We start from the raw sequence: 14,984 nt of genomic DNA on the forward strand, positions 1-14,984 counted from the left end.
GCATGAAGTCGCACATTCCGGATTGTTCACTTTTCTTTATCGCTCAGCTTACACAATCATAAACGAGCAGTAGACCTACGAGGAATATGTTGTTCTTCTAGTCGGAATGCGTAGCTATAGCAGTGGCTAATGTTGGCCTTAGGAACCTCCTGTACAAAGAGCACGCATTTTTTAGACATTAGACTAGCTTTAGTAAATACAGCTTTTATTTTCTTTTTTTAAAAAAAAAAAGAAGAAAATCTATATTAGTCTTTTGCTTGCTATAGTTACTTTACAATAGAAATAAATACTTAAAGCTGATGTTAGTTTAAGAATATTCTTTAATTCGATTTCTAAGACTGGAAGCAATGTATAATAGACGAGCCAGGGATCTTGGTCCGTGCTCCAAGCAGCTTCTTCAGCGTAGTTTCCTGCGTTTATACTTCCTAGATGTTTTAGATCATAATATGTTTCAGATATTGAATTAGTAGATCTATGTACTACTAGGAGTTATGAATCTCTAGCACCACTAGAGCATCAAGAGGGGATGATCTTTCTAGGATGTTGTCCATATTCCCCGATGAGCAAGCGGTCTTTCTTCAAAACGCGAAAGATGGAAGCTGGTGTTTCAGAAAGGAATCCCTGTTCGATCTTCTGGGTCTAAGACCTAGCGGGATTTTGGCACGACAGGGCCATATATATCTGGCGCAAACAAAAGCTTCTTTCCTCTCGCTCTAAGCTGACTACATTTTCAAAGAATTCACATGATGAAAAGTCTAGAAGGTGCTCTGCTAAGGATTCGTGATAGACTGGCAGCTTTATTGGACTTTCAATCTATGGAAGTCTGTTATAGGCCATGGCTGAGCTATCAGGAAATTGATACAAGCTACCAGGCTTCCTTTTCAGAAATGCAAATTTGTACATGGGGCGCCTTATGAGTTTTATATCTCTTCGCTATAGAGAGCATGGACACGCAACTGCCTCCCTTTTCATGTTTAACTACATTCACTTCATCGCATGTCATGTCTGGTTACCTCCACGGGCGTAATCGGACCGTTTTTGGGATGTCAGATTGTCAACCCACTAACATCCCGCAAAGTTGTCGGATTCTGGAGAGTCACTCAGCGTGCCGTGCAGCGCCGGGAACCAGGGCATTGGTGCGCCTCTTCGTCGCATATACGATTAGCTCCGAGGAATCAACCTGAAGCATGTATAGCGTGAGATGAGCTCATATTGGACTAATTCCGTTATTTTTGCCGTTAGGCAAGGATCTCGTGTGGGAAGGTCCCCTCCCAACTGCATAAGGTGTTATTTGATAGGTGTCGGTTGTGTGAGGCCATTGCATCCTTGGCAAGCCATTTCGCGGATGCCGAGACTCGCTCGTAAATTAGCCCCCAAGCCCTAAGACTTCCTTCGACTAATGGTAGGAGAGAGTTATATTACCACATTCCTTCCGCCAAGGATTTCTCTCCCATTGCCAAGGGTTTGTACGTCATGGATAGCTGGTCCTGATTGTGATTCCGAAAAGTACGAACTACTCTTTTGGTCTAGGTACCATTTAGCCTGGCAAGCCACTTCCCCAGGCCGGCCACAATGTCATGTCCAATCCCCGCAAAGTATAGCGTCTTTCCCCGTATCTTGGCCCTTGTTATATCCTGGAGAAATTCTGTGATCTCGGATTACCGCATTGATCAAGCCGAGAGCGCGGATGGGGGGGTGGTTGAATACTACATTTAAATAACTATTACTAGTAGCTGCGCGCTCTCTCGCCAGGTCCTAATCAATTTTTTTTTTGTCCAAACTTCAATTCCGGCCATATGTGCTGTACTTGAACAACATGTTTGGGTTACCGAGGTTCTTTGGATTTAGAGGCAGACAGCTGAACCTGGCTATCAGCTCGCTGGGCAGTCTTGATTTCTTGTACGGCGCCGCCTTTGTCGCATAATGTCAGGTCTCGCAACTGATTGGTGTCGCAAACAGGCTTTTCGGATATGATCAGGGTGTCACCGGTGGTCTGCTGGACCTCCCGTCCTTTATCAAATACTTCCCCGACATCAATGACAAAGCTGAGGGCATCGACCAAGCTTTGAAATCGCAGCGCAGTTTGAACCAGGGCATTGCCGTCGCATCTTACAATTTGGGATGCTTCTGTGGCTCCATCTTGACTATCTTTATCGGAAATCCACTCGGTCGACGAAAAACGATCTTCCTCGGTTGTTGCACTATGGCGACTGGGGCTTTGTTGCAAGCAACCGCGTTTCATTTGCCACATTTTATTATCGGTCGGATTGTCACTGGTATCGGGAATGGTATGAACACGAGTACGGTGCCCACATGGCAGTCAGAGTCAGCCAAAGCCCATGATCGTGGTAAGCTGGTCATGATTGAGGGTATGCTCATCACTGGAGGCATTACACTCAGTTACTGGATCAATTACGGTGAGTTCCACCTAATTTACTGCCACATAGCAGAAGAATAGCTCATAGCTGTGGGTTAGGATTTTCGTTTATCCCCAATAGTGAGGTGGCATGGCGTTTTCCACTCGCCTTCCAGATTCTCTTCGCTGTAGTGATTTTTATCTCGATTATGAACCTGCCCGAATCTCCGCGGTGGCTGGTGATGCAGGGCCGCAACGATGAGGCTTTGGAAATCCTTGAATACCTTAATGAAAAGCCACGTGACGACCCCTATATTGTGAACGAGTTCAGATCCATTCAGGAGACCGTTAAGGAAATGTCGAAGGGCTCTTACCGAAGTTTGTTCGATATGAGCGAGTACCGGGAATTCCATCGCGTGGCGCTCGCTTATGTCAATCAGATGTTCCAGCAGATATCCGGCATTAATCTTATCACGTACTATGTGAGATATCGCCTATGCTCCTGATATTTGATACATGGGTACTAAGACAGTTTCTTAGGCTCCCTCTCTGTACAGCGAAATTGGTCTGGGCGAAGGCAATTTGCCAAAGTTGTTGGCCGCCTGCAACGGCACCGAATACCTCATGGCTGCATTTATCCCGATCTTCATCATCGAAAAAGCTGGACGTCGGCCACTCATGCTCTTTGGAGTACGTAGTCCATCCCCTGTTTGTCTCTTGTAGTATTGCTCCTGCTAACACCGATCGTTCCCTTAGGCTGCGGGCATGTCTATCTCCATGGCTGTGCTGGCGGGTACCAACTACCGGTTGACACACCTCGGTGACAGCCAAGCCGGTATTGGACAGGCCGTGTTCCTCTTCGTCTTCAACACCTTCTTTGCCATCGGTTGGCTAGGAATGACCTGGTTATACCCGGCTGAGATCGTCCCACTGCGAATTCGTGCACCAACCAACGCACTAGCAACCAGGTAAGAGCCTATCTGGCATCACAACGTGAGATCTTAACATTACAGCCAAACTAAACGAGTTATAGCGCGAACTGGATCTTCAACTTCATGGTGGTTATGATTACACCGGTATCATTCACCAATATCGGTTACAAGACCTATGTCATTTTCGCTGTTATGTAAGAGTACCATGTGTCCGCGAAAGTGGTTTGAAACTGACAGTATCAGAAATGCATTCATGTTCCCCTGTGTGTATTTCTTCTTCCCAGAAACACGCTACCGTTCCCTGGAAGAGATGGACAACATCTTCAAGAAGTCAACCAACGTTTTCAACGCGGTGACAATCTCCATCAAAGAACCTTACCGCTACGATAAACACGGCCAGCTAAAGCCGGAGTACCTCGAAGAGGCTATCCGTCGCGAAAGCGCTACGGTCCCGGCCAGCGGCAAGCCCTTCGAGAGCGACGACAGTACCACCGAAGTCAAGGCTTGAGCGATACGGAGGAGAGGAATATAATAGACGTCGAGTTGGCCGCATGTATATCACTTATACCCACCTCCCGAATGTGGTTTCATTTGGGTTGCCTCCTTTTTTCCCAAGTCAGTTTCGTTTCTAACACCCTGCTTTATTGTTTTCTTGCCATTCCTTTGATTGCGTTGAGGCTACTGGAGACCTCTAGCTTGCGTACAATGATACTCCAACTCTGATGATATCTTCAACGTACGGCCGGGAACACTGTTTCCTGCTATCACGACTAGCTCCGTAGCCTTTATTCCGAGGTTTATAACCCTGTCTTTATTTATTGCATATAGCAACTCATAACGGTGGCGCCGACCAAGGAGCATCTGTGACAAGCCAAGTTCGACATGGCGTAAAACAAGCATATTGCCAAGGGCATATCGCACTATGTATCATCGAACATATTAGAATTAACTGTCGCCATGCTGCAAGCCATACTCCTTCCCATCACAGCCTAAGCCGGGACCAGGGGCCATAGTGTCGGGTTCTACAACTGTTGCGCCTGTAGGTGACTGACTTGATTGGAAGTCTGACAGAGCTGTAAGGATTAACACTTACCAGGATCAATGAGCCAGAGCGTTCCGAATGGATAATTGAGTGCTCAGGCCCGATGGCGTCGACCGTGCGGGACAAACAAAGCCACGGAGGCTTGGCTGTGCGGTCCGAGTGTTGGAACCGGCTTGGCATGACAAACAAAAAGAAAATGAAAGAGAAAGTTATCAAGAAGGAAATAATGAGGTCGTACGATAATGTTAGAGCCTAGCAAGCATCAATGGGCTTATATCCGATATAGCCGAACCGTATCATCGCTTGATTCTTTCTCGTATGGCCTGGGGCCCCACATCATGGTGGCTTAGACTCTTACACCTACCAGGCGTCTAGCTTCGTCACATCCTTGCAAGAACAATAAGCGAGGAGCCGTATCTCGGGTCTCTCGATCAATAGGGAATGATGTGATCCGATGGGGGTACTTTCGGCGAGAAATGAGTTACGGTTTAGGGAACTATTCCGCATAGTACAATATACAATACTTTGATACCTTTTCTGAGCAGGATTGTCTATTGGGTAAAGGGAAAACGGCCATGCCTTTGACATGGAAAAACACGATTTAGGGTGTAATCTCGGATGGCGGAACACGAGGGCCAAGCCTCGGCCATTTCACGGGTTACTTAATCAGGTAACCCGGTGGGAGCGGACGTCAGATTAAACGTCTTGGCAGGAAAGGACCAATCAGACGTCGGAGGTCACGAAAAATAATCAGGCAGACATCGCTTTGGTTGCCTGTCTTTCTCGGACTCAATTTCCGGTGGTGGTTCGTTTTGTATGTGGAGGTATTAGCCCTAACGCGATTATGGAGCGTACTCACCATTGTGGTCTAAAGAGCGACTGTTCGCCTACACCTGGATCCGGACATGACATTATCACGGCCGTGCCTCGTTCCTTTTATAACGGCACATTTGTGCAATGGTAAGACACATGTCAAGAGGCCAGAAATCACCTCATCTTCATATGACAAGTGCAGATGGGTACTGTTGAGTAATGCCAACAGACTTGGTACCTGAAGAACCATGACACAGCTTTTCCCTCAATGTGGCGCATGCTTACCATGGCATTATCCCATGGCATCTTGATAGTAAAAACGTGAGAAAGTTTCTTCCTGCTAATCCATTGTCCCAGTTGGCCTTCTAATACATGTATTATGGAGAATACGATCGCTTGCCAGGGCTTTTCCAATTACGTGCCCTCAAGAGGCATCGCGATAGCGGCCTACTTGCGCATTCCATTTGGCTTCAGGGTACTATATAACTCATCGTCCAGCGTTCGCATGATAAGCCTCCCAGTGTAGGGGTGACTAACCCTGAGCGTGCCGACAACCCAGCGTGTCTCCTGCACGAATCAGGATGGAGGTCGGCTTGTTGCGCACGGCCCAGTGTATAACTATATAGCCCCCCTGAGATACGACTGTTAGACAGGCTCTGCTTTGGATTAGCCAACTGGAAATCGCAGTATCTCCAGCTGAAGCACTCACGGGAAACGCCATCACATCACCCTTGGCGGCAATATTTAAATCTCCACCCTTTTCAAGTAACAACCGCTCTCAATCGGCACGCCCATTCCAGCATGCAGTGTGTAGAGCAGCGAAGCTACTTTGACTCTGCGCTGAGAGATCATCCAGTCTGAGCCTTTGAAGCGTATGAGAGCAATTCTATATGCTCTGCGGAAACACGCATGATCTTGTCTTCGCTTTTTTCCTGGACTTGGACCAAATGACGATCACCCCAACCTACTTACCAAACCCAATCCTGACATATCCTGTAATACCGTCAGAATATGTCATTTTACAGGATGTGCCATGACACTTCGTATCCTGAGGAACGCCTCAGGTGTGACAAAACGATGGAAGTAAAAAAAAAAAAAAAAAAAAAAGAATAGAAAGGTGAAGACACACGTTGGGGTTGTAGGCTAACCATAAATAGAAAGTACGATATATCCCAGCCGTGCTTTATCGTAATGATTCAATGAGATGACCACGCATCTATCTGCTAATAAAAACTGCAGGTCACCTTTTTCCTAGCATACTGCTGCTGGAGGGACCTATATAACCACATATGATTAACTGCTACTTCAGTGAAACTGACCCACGGGAGCCTCATACAACACCCCTCCGTGGGCGGCTATTACAGCCTTGTGGTTGGTAGGCGAAATGGCAAGGCTGTGGGCGCAACATCATATCTCTCCCACCACCCCCTCCGCCCAGTCATTCAATTTCTTCAGACCAGCTGATCCATCTGGTAGACACGTCTCTCGTCCACTTATTTCCAGGCACACTTTAGCAACAACACTATCTTGTCCACCCTGCTTTAACATTCCTCCACGATGAAAACATTCCCTGAAGCGGACGTTATCTGGTGGAATGCGAGGTCCTATTACATTCGATGCCCATTCTGCGAAGCAGTTCATCACCACGGCGTAAACTGGAACACGGACAAGCTGAGATATTCACATTGCGAGAAGATGGAGACTTACTTTTGCTGCTTCCCCATGAATGAGCAAGGCCAAGTTGCATATGAAATCGACAAGCGACGAGGACGATATGTCAATATTTGTGTATCGCACGATAGTGATACCGAGGATGACGATGTTGATCATCTGGCAATCGAGCTGGCTCAGAAGGCTACGATTGCAGCACAGAGAGAAGAGTCATACGCGAATATCAGGGAAGATTCCAAGGAAATGGCTACCATCAATCCAGGACAGGGCAGGGAGCCATTTGAACAAAAGAGGATTTTTGAACCGATACGCGATTGTGCCGAAGGAAATACAAGAGCGGTAAAGGAATACCTGGAGACTTCTAGTGAGGCCCAGCTGTTTGTTCGAGGGCGAGATCATGATGGTAAAACAACTCTTATCAGCATAGCACCTGAGCCGTGTTCGGAGATGGTGTCGCTTCTTATTAAGTATGGGGCTGATGTGGATGCTGTCGACAATGATGGGAGGAGTGCCCTTATGGAGGCAGCACTCTTTGGTTGGACCGAAAATGTAAAGGTTCTACTGCAGAACGGCGCAGACAAGAATATTCGGGATAGCGAAAATCGACTAGCTGTTGACTTTGCTCGAGACTATTACAAAAACCGGGCCGAGAGATACAAGCGTACCAGAGTTAGCTTAACATCTCCATTGAATCCACGGCTAGGCTATACCGAGGACACATTTAAAAGGGATATTGATCGTCAGGAAATTATACGCCTCTTGGACGGAGAGAACAGGAAGTCAAAGATTGTCTTTGGGACCCCTCCCACGTTATCACTATCTGAATCCTACTCTTTCACACCCTCCCTAATGCAGGACTCGTTAGTATTACGCGGCCCAATTGAAGAGTATCCAATCAGCAGCAGCTCTAAGACGGTGGCGCGTTTGGAGCGAGGTGGAAATTTTCCGTCTATTGGCGCTATGAGCGGATGGTCGCATAGCCCCGTGCAGTCCCTCAGGGTTGACGGTCGACAGTGGACTGATGATGTCTTTTATATCTCGGAAGTAGTGGGTCATGTTCTAGCTTCCCATGGCTATGATCGGGGTAAGGACGGCCAATACAATGCATGTCACGCAGAAAAGCAGTTGATAGCGTATTTTGTTGATCGCCACGTATTTCTTCCACGCGACCTCGACCTGAACTTGAAATTAGAGGAAAGGATCGAGTGTGTAGAGGAAGAGCTTCAGGAGTTCCTATCCGGCACGGAAATAGGTCGCAAGGTGACATCTCTTGAAAAGAGGAAGAAGGGTATAAAACATGAGCTATTGGATGGGGACGAAAAGCTCGTTGGAAAGCATAATGAGATCAAGGCACTGAAGGTGGAGCGCAAATCTGTTGAAACAGCCCTAAACCAGTTGATTGCCAGCCCTCAAGCACGACCATTGTTGAAGCTAGAAAGCCAACTGAATATTCTAAATCAGCAACTAGACAGACATACTGACCTGATGGATATGGCTAGTGCGCCACTACCTGCGTCATTAACCGAGGCGGTCATACTGGTCAGCTCGCCTCCTTGTCAGGACTGCAGGGTGTTCAAGGACAAAAGTCAATGCGCGTTTTGGGCTATCTATACAATTATTTGCGGCACTTTGACTTGCATTGCAGCGATCAACATCAGGAAGCCAGAGGATTGTGGCTTTCCATGGGATCCGGGAGGCGAGCAGTAAGCAACTGTTCGGTTTGGGAAAAAACTGTTTTGTTCATTAATTTTCTTTCAGTGTCTATAGTATAATGGTTAAATGAAAGAAGAGTACGTACACGTGAGGTTACCACGCGGCTTTGCTACAAATAGGAGAAGCTCGGGGAGTTGAATGCCAACGCGAATTAGTGCAAGTCAACAAACCGAAAATATATGTTAATAGTAGATAGCACCAGAAAGGACCTTACTACTAAGTTAAAGTTGGATCAGAATCAGGAGTCAGCATCCAACAGTCCAAATCAGTAAAGCTCTGTATATTTCTGCGTATGTATAGTAACTTAACCTCCTGCGCCTGAGGCCTTGTCTAGAGCTTCTATTTCCCGAATATGATTCTTCCTCTTCCAGCCCCTCCCTCCCCCCTTGATCACCGCAGATCAATAGGCTTCAAGCTCGTAGCTCGCATACATAAACGGCCCCGCGCCCTTAACGTCATTTTGCACAACGGGAACAGATACGTAATACTACATCCGGTCAGTCAAATCCACCTTCGTTATTTCAGGCCTCAGGGAAAGTGAGAGCTTACCTCGAAACTGCCGTTACTGCTCAGACTTCCCACCTCCACTGTGCCCTCCCAGTTCAAAGTCCCGTTATCATTCGTGCTCACAAACTTGTCAAGTAACAGCTTATACCCATTGTCAGCGGCCTGGGAGTACTCGTTCTTGTCTAGGAATCCATTCCGCATGCCCTTCAAGAACCCATATGTGAACATCGCAGACCCACTACTTTCAATATAGTTCCTAGGGTCGCTCGGGTATTGGTCGTTCATGATCAACCACCACCCACCACTTTCATCCTGAGCCTGTTTAAGCGCTTGCGCGAGTTTCTGGAATCGGCTCAGGTTGGTCTCCCAGCCTGGGTGAGATTTGGGGAAGTAATCGAGGATATCGACAAGGGACATGAAATACCATCCTAGGGCGCGATTCCACACGAGTGGAGCAGCACCGGTTTCAGGATCTGCAAGTGATTGTTATTTCCTTGTCTTATAAAACTAACAGACGCTGGGAGGGGGCGAAACAGCGATTGCTTCAACTTAGTTAAACATACCAGCCCAAACCGCAGTTTTACTGTAATCAAACCCGTGGACGAGCAGGCCATCCTCCCGCAAACAATGCTCTTCGATCAAGTCAAACTGTAGCATGATATCATCCCAGGCAGTGCTGTTGTCCGCATCAAACCAAGCGGTGTACAGCGCGTAGAAGTTCGTTGACATGTAGATCCCATCCAGCCACATCTGGTTTGGATAGGTGGGATCACGATGCCAAAGCCCGCCTCCCTCATTGCGGGGTGTTAAGTCGATCTGTCGTCGTAGAGTATCGGCACCTAGCTTGAACTTCTCTTGACCAGTAGCGGCCCAAGCAGCCAGAAAGTTTGTGCCGATCCGCAGATCGTCAAGAGATATTTTGTCGCTGAGGTTATAGTCGATCAACTCGCCGGAATCACTCACAACGCCGGAAAGTTGAGACTCCACGAAGTCAAGATACTCAGGGTTGTTGGTTTTGTTATGTGCAAATTCAATGCCTCGGTAGAGAACCCCGTAAGCGTAATTCCGGGATAGGGGCACCGATTTGGACAACCAAGATGAAGCCATCCATTCTGTGTAGTTGTTGCTGGTCGCCAGCGTTGTGCCTGCCGTAGAGGCGAAGAGGACTAAAGATGCTCTCATCGTGAGGAGCGGTAATTAGACTAGTATGATGGCTAATCCTGATTCTTACTTCCGTTGATAGCTATCTATGTGCTCTACGATCTTATATATACACTAGCCTCGGTTATTTACACCCTGATACAAGCAGCTCTCAAGCCAAGACACGGATGAATTGTTTCCTTCGACTGCCGCCGAAAACCCCACGAATAAGACCCCGCAACTTTAAATTTAGCTGCATAGAACACACCATAGCATAATGGTAAATGGTGGAATTTCCCATCTGGGTCTTCTTTTCTTAGTCTGCGCTGTTTATTTTGATATTAGCCAAGACACTGGCAGTTATGCCCAAGGATTTGAGAGGAGACCCATATGAGGGGTGCATTACTCCACCAAACAGTAAACAATCTAGGCCATACAGGTTGTTTTAACGTGAGATGTTTAAAATAAATCGGACCTCTTAGCAAGATACATGACGTCACTATCGTCTGTGCTAATGTATCTATCTAATTGTATACTGTCGCATGCAAGCCTGGGATTATCTCAAGGTCCTTGGACCGATAAGTATACTTCCCATCCTCCGAGATCTTCGCATCTTTTGTGCGTCGTTGCTGCTGAGTCTGTCGTACCTTCACCCATTCCTCCGTTGTCAAGTGTTGACCCAGTTCCGTGAAGACATTCTGCGTGAGTCCAAGTCGGTTGAGTAGAGGGCTGTTTTGAATCGGGTCCAGCACGACGTGGTTATTCGGTCTACGGACGAAGTACAGAGATCAGTATTTACCATGTTGGAAATGCCACTGGCAAACTCACCGTGCAAAGTATAATACTCCCAACCGATCCACATGTGCTTGGTCGGCTGGCGGGACATGTACGCGGTGAACGCTGGACTTGATTAGACCACCCGTAAGAGCAGTCAAGGCATCACAGGTGTTGACCGTAATGGTTCCATCCTGCGGACGCACCCATTTCCATTGGCCCTCAGAGTTGAGGATCTGCAATGCGGCAACTGGCTGACGGAACAAAAGAGTGACTGTCCCCAGATCAGTATGGCCGGGTACGTACATGCTGCCCACTTTTTTGTTCTCCTCGCCGCCGCGTGCTGCGTAATGCATGTACCGAAGATGGTCCTCGCCTTTCACATCATACTGATGGTCCCGGACAAGCTGGTTCTCGTCTGGAAGTTCCAGCAGGATGGCGAACAGACGGAGAAGTTTCTCGACGACTTCTGTGTGGCATTTCTATATTCAACATTACTATGAGGATGGTGAGGTGAAGTATAGACTAATGGAACATACCCGACTAAACGCTTCAATTTCCTCCAAATGATCGCCAAGAACAGGTGGCTGCTGACGCTGGTGGTAACCGTCGAACTTTGGGATATTGTAGACCTGTACATTGTCTTTGACTCCATTTCCAAGCCTGCCGGAGGTCAGTCCATTTGCTCAGTTGCTGGAGGAACCATCTTACGCTCGGTGTCCGGCAGGTCTGTATCCGTTATATTCGCCTTTTTCAAGGTCAGAGGCGCTGTGGTATTTGAGCTTTTCTTCTAGAGGAAGTGCATAGAATTCGCGACCGAGGGCAAATTGATAGTCGATTTCTTCTTGGCTGATGTTGAAGTTCTTCACATAAAAGAAACCTGATTTGACCAAAATTAGATACCGTGATACTTTTCAGCGCATCAGAATACTTACCCACGTGCCGCACAGCGTGATCCAATTGCTTCACAAGCTCTTCCTTCCCTCCCGGCTGGTCATATTGACTGAGGTCAAGGGTAACAAGCTCGGCCCAATCGACTACTCCATCAGACTCATTGAGAACTAAAGTGGGTAGGGATTGCTACTCACGGTTTTCCTTCGTCACCGGAACATGATCATATCTATCAATGAGTTTGGCAGGCATGTTGAACAAATGGATTTTTGGTTATTTGAAGAGGGCTTGTGAGAAGACAAGATGCCGAAAAGAATACAGGGGCAATAAGCTACACTGAAGGTGAGTGCTATATAACTCTTCAACCCCGCATTACGCGCCTTCCGATGATTACCAAGTAATGTGACAAAGCACGCAAGCTTTACCACGCGTCTCGAGTCAGATGTTGGCGGTACAGGCTCGAATCATTGGCTCACGGAGGTGATAACGACTCGTTCAAGTGATGTTATGCCGGGGCTGAGGCACGCCATCCGCACTACATCTTTGCCGTCTTCACACATGAGTTCAACCAACCGTATCAATTATTTTTTCTCCCTCACAATAATGGTTCCCTACAAATATATCCACTCATGAAGCGTTGTAAACTGTTCATCTGTTGTGGAAATATATCAAATCCATAAATAGAAATGACGCAGAGCGGGAAATGCTTATCTTTTACTGGTAGTTACCTAGTTGTACATTAAGTATGAGCATCGAAGGTCAACAACTCGATCTTCACTGTCAATAGATGTATAGTAAGGTCGTTCTACAATACACAGGCAATCTGACCCCTGTTCACATCAACTTGCACCTTTACCCTCACATACGTTTGGTCCGATCCATTTACCTGCCCAGAAACGCAGAAACGCCTCTTTCTTATTCTTAGGAGGATGTAGCTCCGACCGACAAGTTTCTGAGAGGGGCAGCCCATCATTTCCGACGTTCGTGACTGCATTTTGCGATTTGCCCAGGAAATAGTTGTGTTGAAACAGCGATGCGATAAGAGGGATGAAGGCGAGTCCCAACGCAGTGACAAGACAATAATATAACGCGTGCCGATACGCCTGTACTGCCCCCACTCGCATCGGATCCTCAAAGCTGTATAACTTCCGAATGGAAGTGGGACTACCAAACAACTTCTTCACATCAGCTTCCGTGGCATTGGACGGCAGGTACTTTCGCAACTGCTTGGGCATCTGATCCGCCCAAATCACAGCAACAATCGCCGATCCGATAGCCCTACCAATCTTCGACCATAGAGCTAACAGTGAAATAGCGAGTGCGACATCCTGGTGCGGGACGGAGGCTTGCGACGCAACCCGGGATCCGACAACCGACATGGAACCGCCGAATCCGACGAGGATCATCGCCATCACCATAGCGCCCGTGTTGGCAGTTGCCATATCTCCATCCAGCATGATTCCCATACCAATGATTTTGATCACTAGACCGGCGATCTGAATAGCTTTGTACCGATGTGTCCACCGTTGAAGGAGGCCGACAAAAGGTCCGGCAATGCAGAGGGCAAGGGTGAGGGTATTGCCGTAGTAGACCCAGTTCTGATAGCTCCAGGGCTTAGCAACGTAGACATATGAGTCCCAGTAGAGACCACGAACACTTCCAGCAACTGGTGTTTGCCGCAGTGAGTCAGTAATTGTGTATCGAAAATTTAAGCAAGAGGGCAGAGCGGGAACAACTTGCGCATGTAGAAGCTATCGATGATGATAGCCATTGTGAAAGTTTTATTGAATACTAATCGGCGGGGGGCACTCGGTACACGGGCCCATTTCATCTCATAGATGACATAGGCGATTAGGAGGATGCCACCAACGACCATCATGGCTATGAGGGATTGGTTCCGCCAACCCCCATCTGCGTAGGTCTTGAGAGAAAACGGTAATAGCAAGAGCGACCAGCCGAATCCCAACAGAACCAGGCCAAAGGCATCAATTTCATCCAGGATGTGCCGGACAGACTGCGTCCAACGTTCCGAAGGCTCAGCTGCCCTTACTGAAACCGTCCCACGGGGTGCGTCATGACCATCCCTCTCACCCAGATGTCCAGCGGCTCGACGAGCGGCATTAGAGGAGGCAATGTTCACGATCCCATTTTGTTTGGCTTTGCGATCGAGGTAGATCAGTGTGGCGACGGCTGGTCCGAGGGCGACTGGCATTATAATGGCAAACATGCCGTATCCCCAGCGCCACTGACCTTTACTATCGATGGCATCCACAATCTTACCGGCAAACCAGGTGTTGATGATGAACGGTGTGGAGAGCATAGAACTCGCAAATCCGCGCCATTCGAGCGGTGTCAAGTCCGCGACGATGATGTCGTTGGTCAAGTCAAGGCCGGAGCTTCCGATGGCGACAAAAACTTCTCCAACGACATAGCCAGCGATGGTCCTACAGGTGGCAACAATGATATATCCCAGTACGTAAAACAACAGGACCCATATGTATGTGTACGGACGAGATGTGATGTCGGAAATCTTAGCGATAAAGGGTTTGCTGACGGCACTGATGACACTTGTTGCAATTGATAGCGTGGAGAGTACCGAACTGTGTTGTTTGAAGTATGATGATGCGTCGACCGAGTAGTAGGACGTGGTAGATGAGTCGAGTGAGTAGGCCCAAGCACAGACAAGCACTGAGACCCCGATGAACCACAATGTCTTCCGATCCGACTTGGCCTCACGATAGACAGCCTCCATTCGGGTGACCCCCTGGGACCGTTGGAAATCCCCAATCGTGGGTTTAGTAGGGCCCTGGTCATTTTCTTCTGGATCTGTGACCTGCGTGATTTGATCGTTTGGCGACATGGCTTAGTTCTTGTAGTTCAAATGCTCATAACAAGTCAGGCATGGGATATATATTTCCCCCTAAACTGGCGAGTGAGTACGAGTTCGCCTTGAATAGGAAAGTTGATGACCGAGAAACATTTTTCTATCCCCAATCTGATAAGATCCCGTCCCTGGTATTTTTTTTTTCCCTCTACCTCAATGCTTATGTCCTGATTTCCGAAATTCTGTTTGCTTTCCCGACAATCCGTAGACGAAGACTGGACTGCGTCACACAACCTTACTCCAAACAGCACCAGTAAAGCA

General features: G+C 47.7%; 4 protein-coding genes across 4 annotated transcripts; 2 read left to right on the forward strand and 2 right to left on the reverse strand.

The window, feature by feature from the left end:
- The first annotated feature begins 1,780 nt into the window (after positions 1 to 1,780).
- BDV27DRAFT_82344 (sugar porter family MFS transporter) lies at positions 1,781 to 4,307 on the forward strand. The gene is made up of 7 exons (XM_032077702.1): positions 1,781 to 1,899; positions 1,960 to 2,417; positions 2,477 to 2,838; positions 2,897 to 3,046; positions 3,113 to 3,324; positions 3,390 to 3,482; positions 3,532 to 4,307. The coding sequence occupies exons 1-7, from the start codon at positions 1,817 to 1,819 to the stop codon at positions 3,794 to 3,796; spliced, it is 1,623 nt and encodes a 540-aa protein (XP_031930108.1). The 5' UTR covers positions 1,781 to 1,816; the 3' UTR covers positions 3,797 to 4,307.
- Positions 4,308 to 6,377: 2,070 nt separating this feature from the next.
- Positions 6,378 to 8,523, forward strand: BDV27DRAFT_124561 (ankyrin repeat domain-containing protein; the record flags this gene model as incomplete). Its single annotated transcript, XM_032066108.1, has 1 exon — positions 6,378 to 8,523. The coding sequence occupies exon 1, from the start codon at positions 6,701 to 6,703 to the stop codon at positions 8,519 to 8,521; it is 1,821 nt and encodes a 606-aa protein (XP_031930109.1). The 5' UTR covers positions 6,378 to 6,700.
- Positions 8,524 to 8,927: 404 nt separating this feature from the next.
- BDV27DRAFT_170295 (glycoside hydrolase family 88/105 protein) lies at positions 8,928 to 10,237 on the reverse strand (the record flags this gene model as incomplete). Its single annotated transcript, XM_032075263.1, has 3 exons — positions 9,598 to 10,237; positions 9,077 to 9,507; positions 8,928 to 9,014 (listed from the first exon to the last, which is right to left on the reverse strand). Exons 1-3 carry the CDS (start codon positions 10,214 to 10,216, stop codon positions 8,928 to 8,930), a joined length of 1,137 nt encoding a protein of 378 aa, XP_031930110.1. The 5' UTR covers positions 10,217 to 10,237.
- Positions 10,238 to 10,698: 461 nt separating this feature from the next.
- Positions 10,699 to 14,699, reverse strand: BDV27DRAFT_143173 (uncharacterized protein; the record flags this gene model as incomplete). Its single annotated transcript, XM_032070056.1, has 10 exons — positions 10,699 to 10,942; positions 11,003 to 11,198; positions 11,259 to 11,430; positions 11,488 to 11,611; positions 11,660 to 11,828; positions 11,884 to 11,985; positions 12,037 to 12,068; position 12,175; positions 12,726 to 13,505; positions 13,580 to 14,699. 10 exons carry the CDS (start codon positions 14,697 to 14,699, stop codon positions 10,699 to 10,701), a joined length of 2,940 nt encoding a protein of 979 aa, XP_031930111.1.
- Between the last annotated feature and the right edge of the window lie 285 nt (positions 14,700 to 14,984).

Source organism: Aspergillus caelatus, assembly GCF_009193585.1.
Source record: "Aspergillus caelatus strain CBS 763.97 unplaced genomic scaffold BDV27scaffold_42, whole genome shotgun sequence".
NCBI classification, from domain to species: Eukaryota; Fungi; Ascomycota; class Eurotiomycetes; order Eurotiales; family Aspergillaceae; genus Aspergillus; species Aspergillus caelatus.

What these genes read in the sequence shown, in the direction of transcription:
- BDV27DRAFT_82344 (XM_032077702.1), top strand. Translation starts at nt 1,817, where the DNA reads ATGTTTGGGTTACCGAGGTTCTTTGGATTTAGAGGCAGACAGCTGAAC. An exon ending in CTGGGCAGTCTTGATTTCTT is followed by an intron (nt 1,900 to 1,959) that starts GTACGGCGCCGC and finishes TGTCGCAAACAG; the next exon opens with GCTTTTCGGATATGATCAGG. An exon ending in TTAATCTTATCACGTACTAT is followed by an intron (nt 2,839 to 2,896) that starts GTGAGATATCGC and finishes ACAGTTTCTTAG; the next exon opens with GCTCCCTCTCTGTACAGCGA.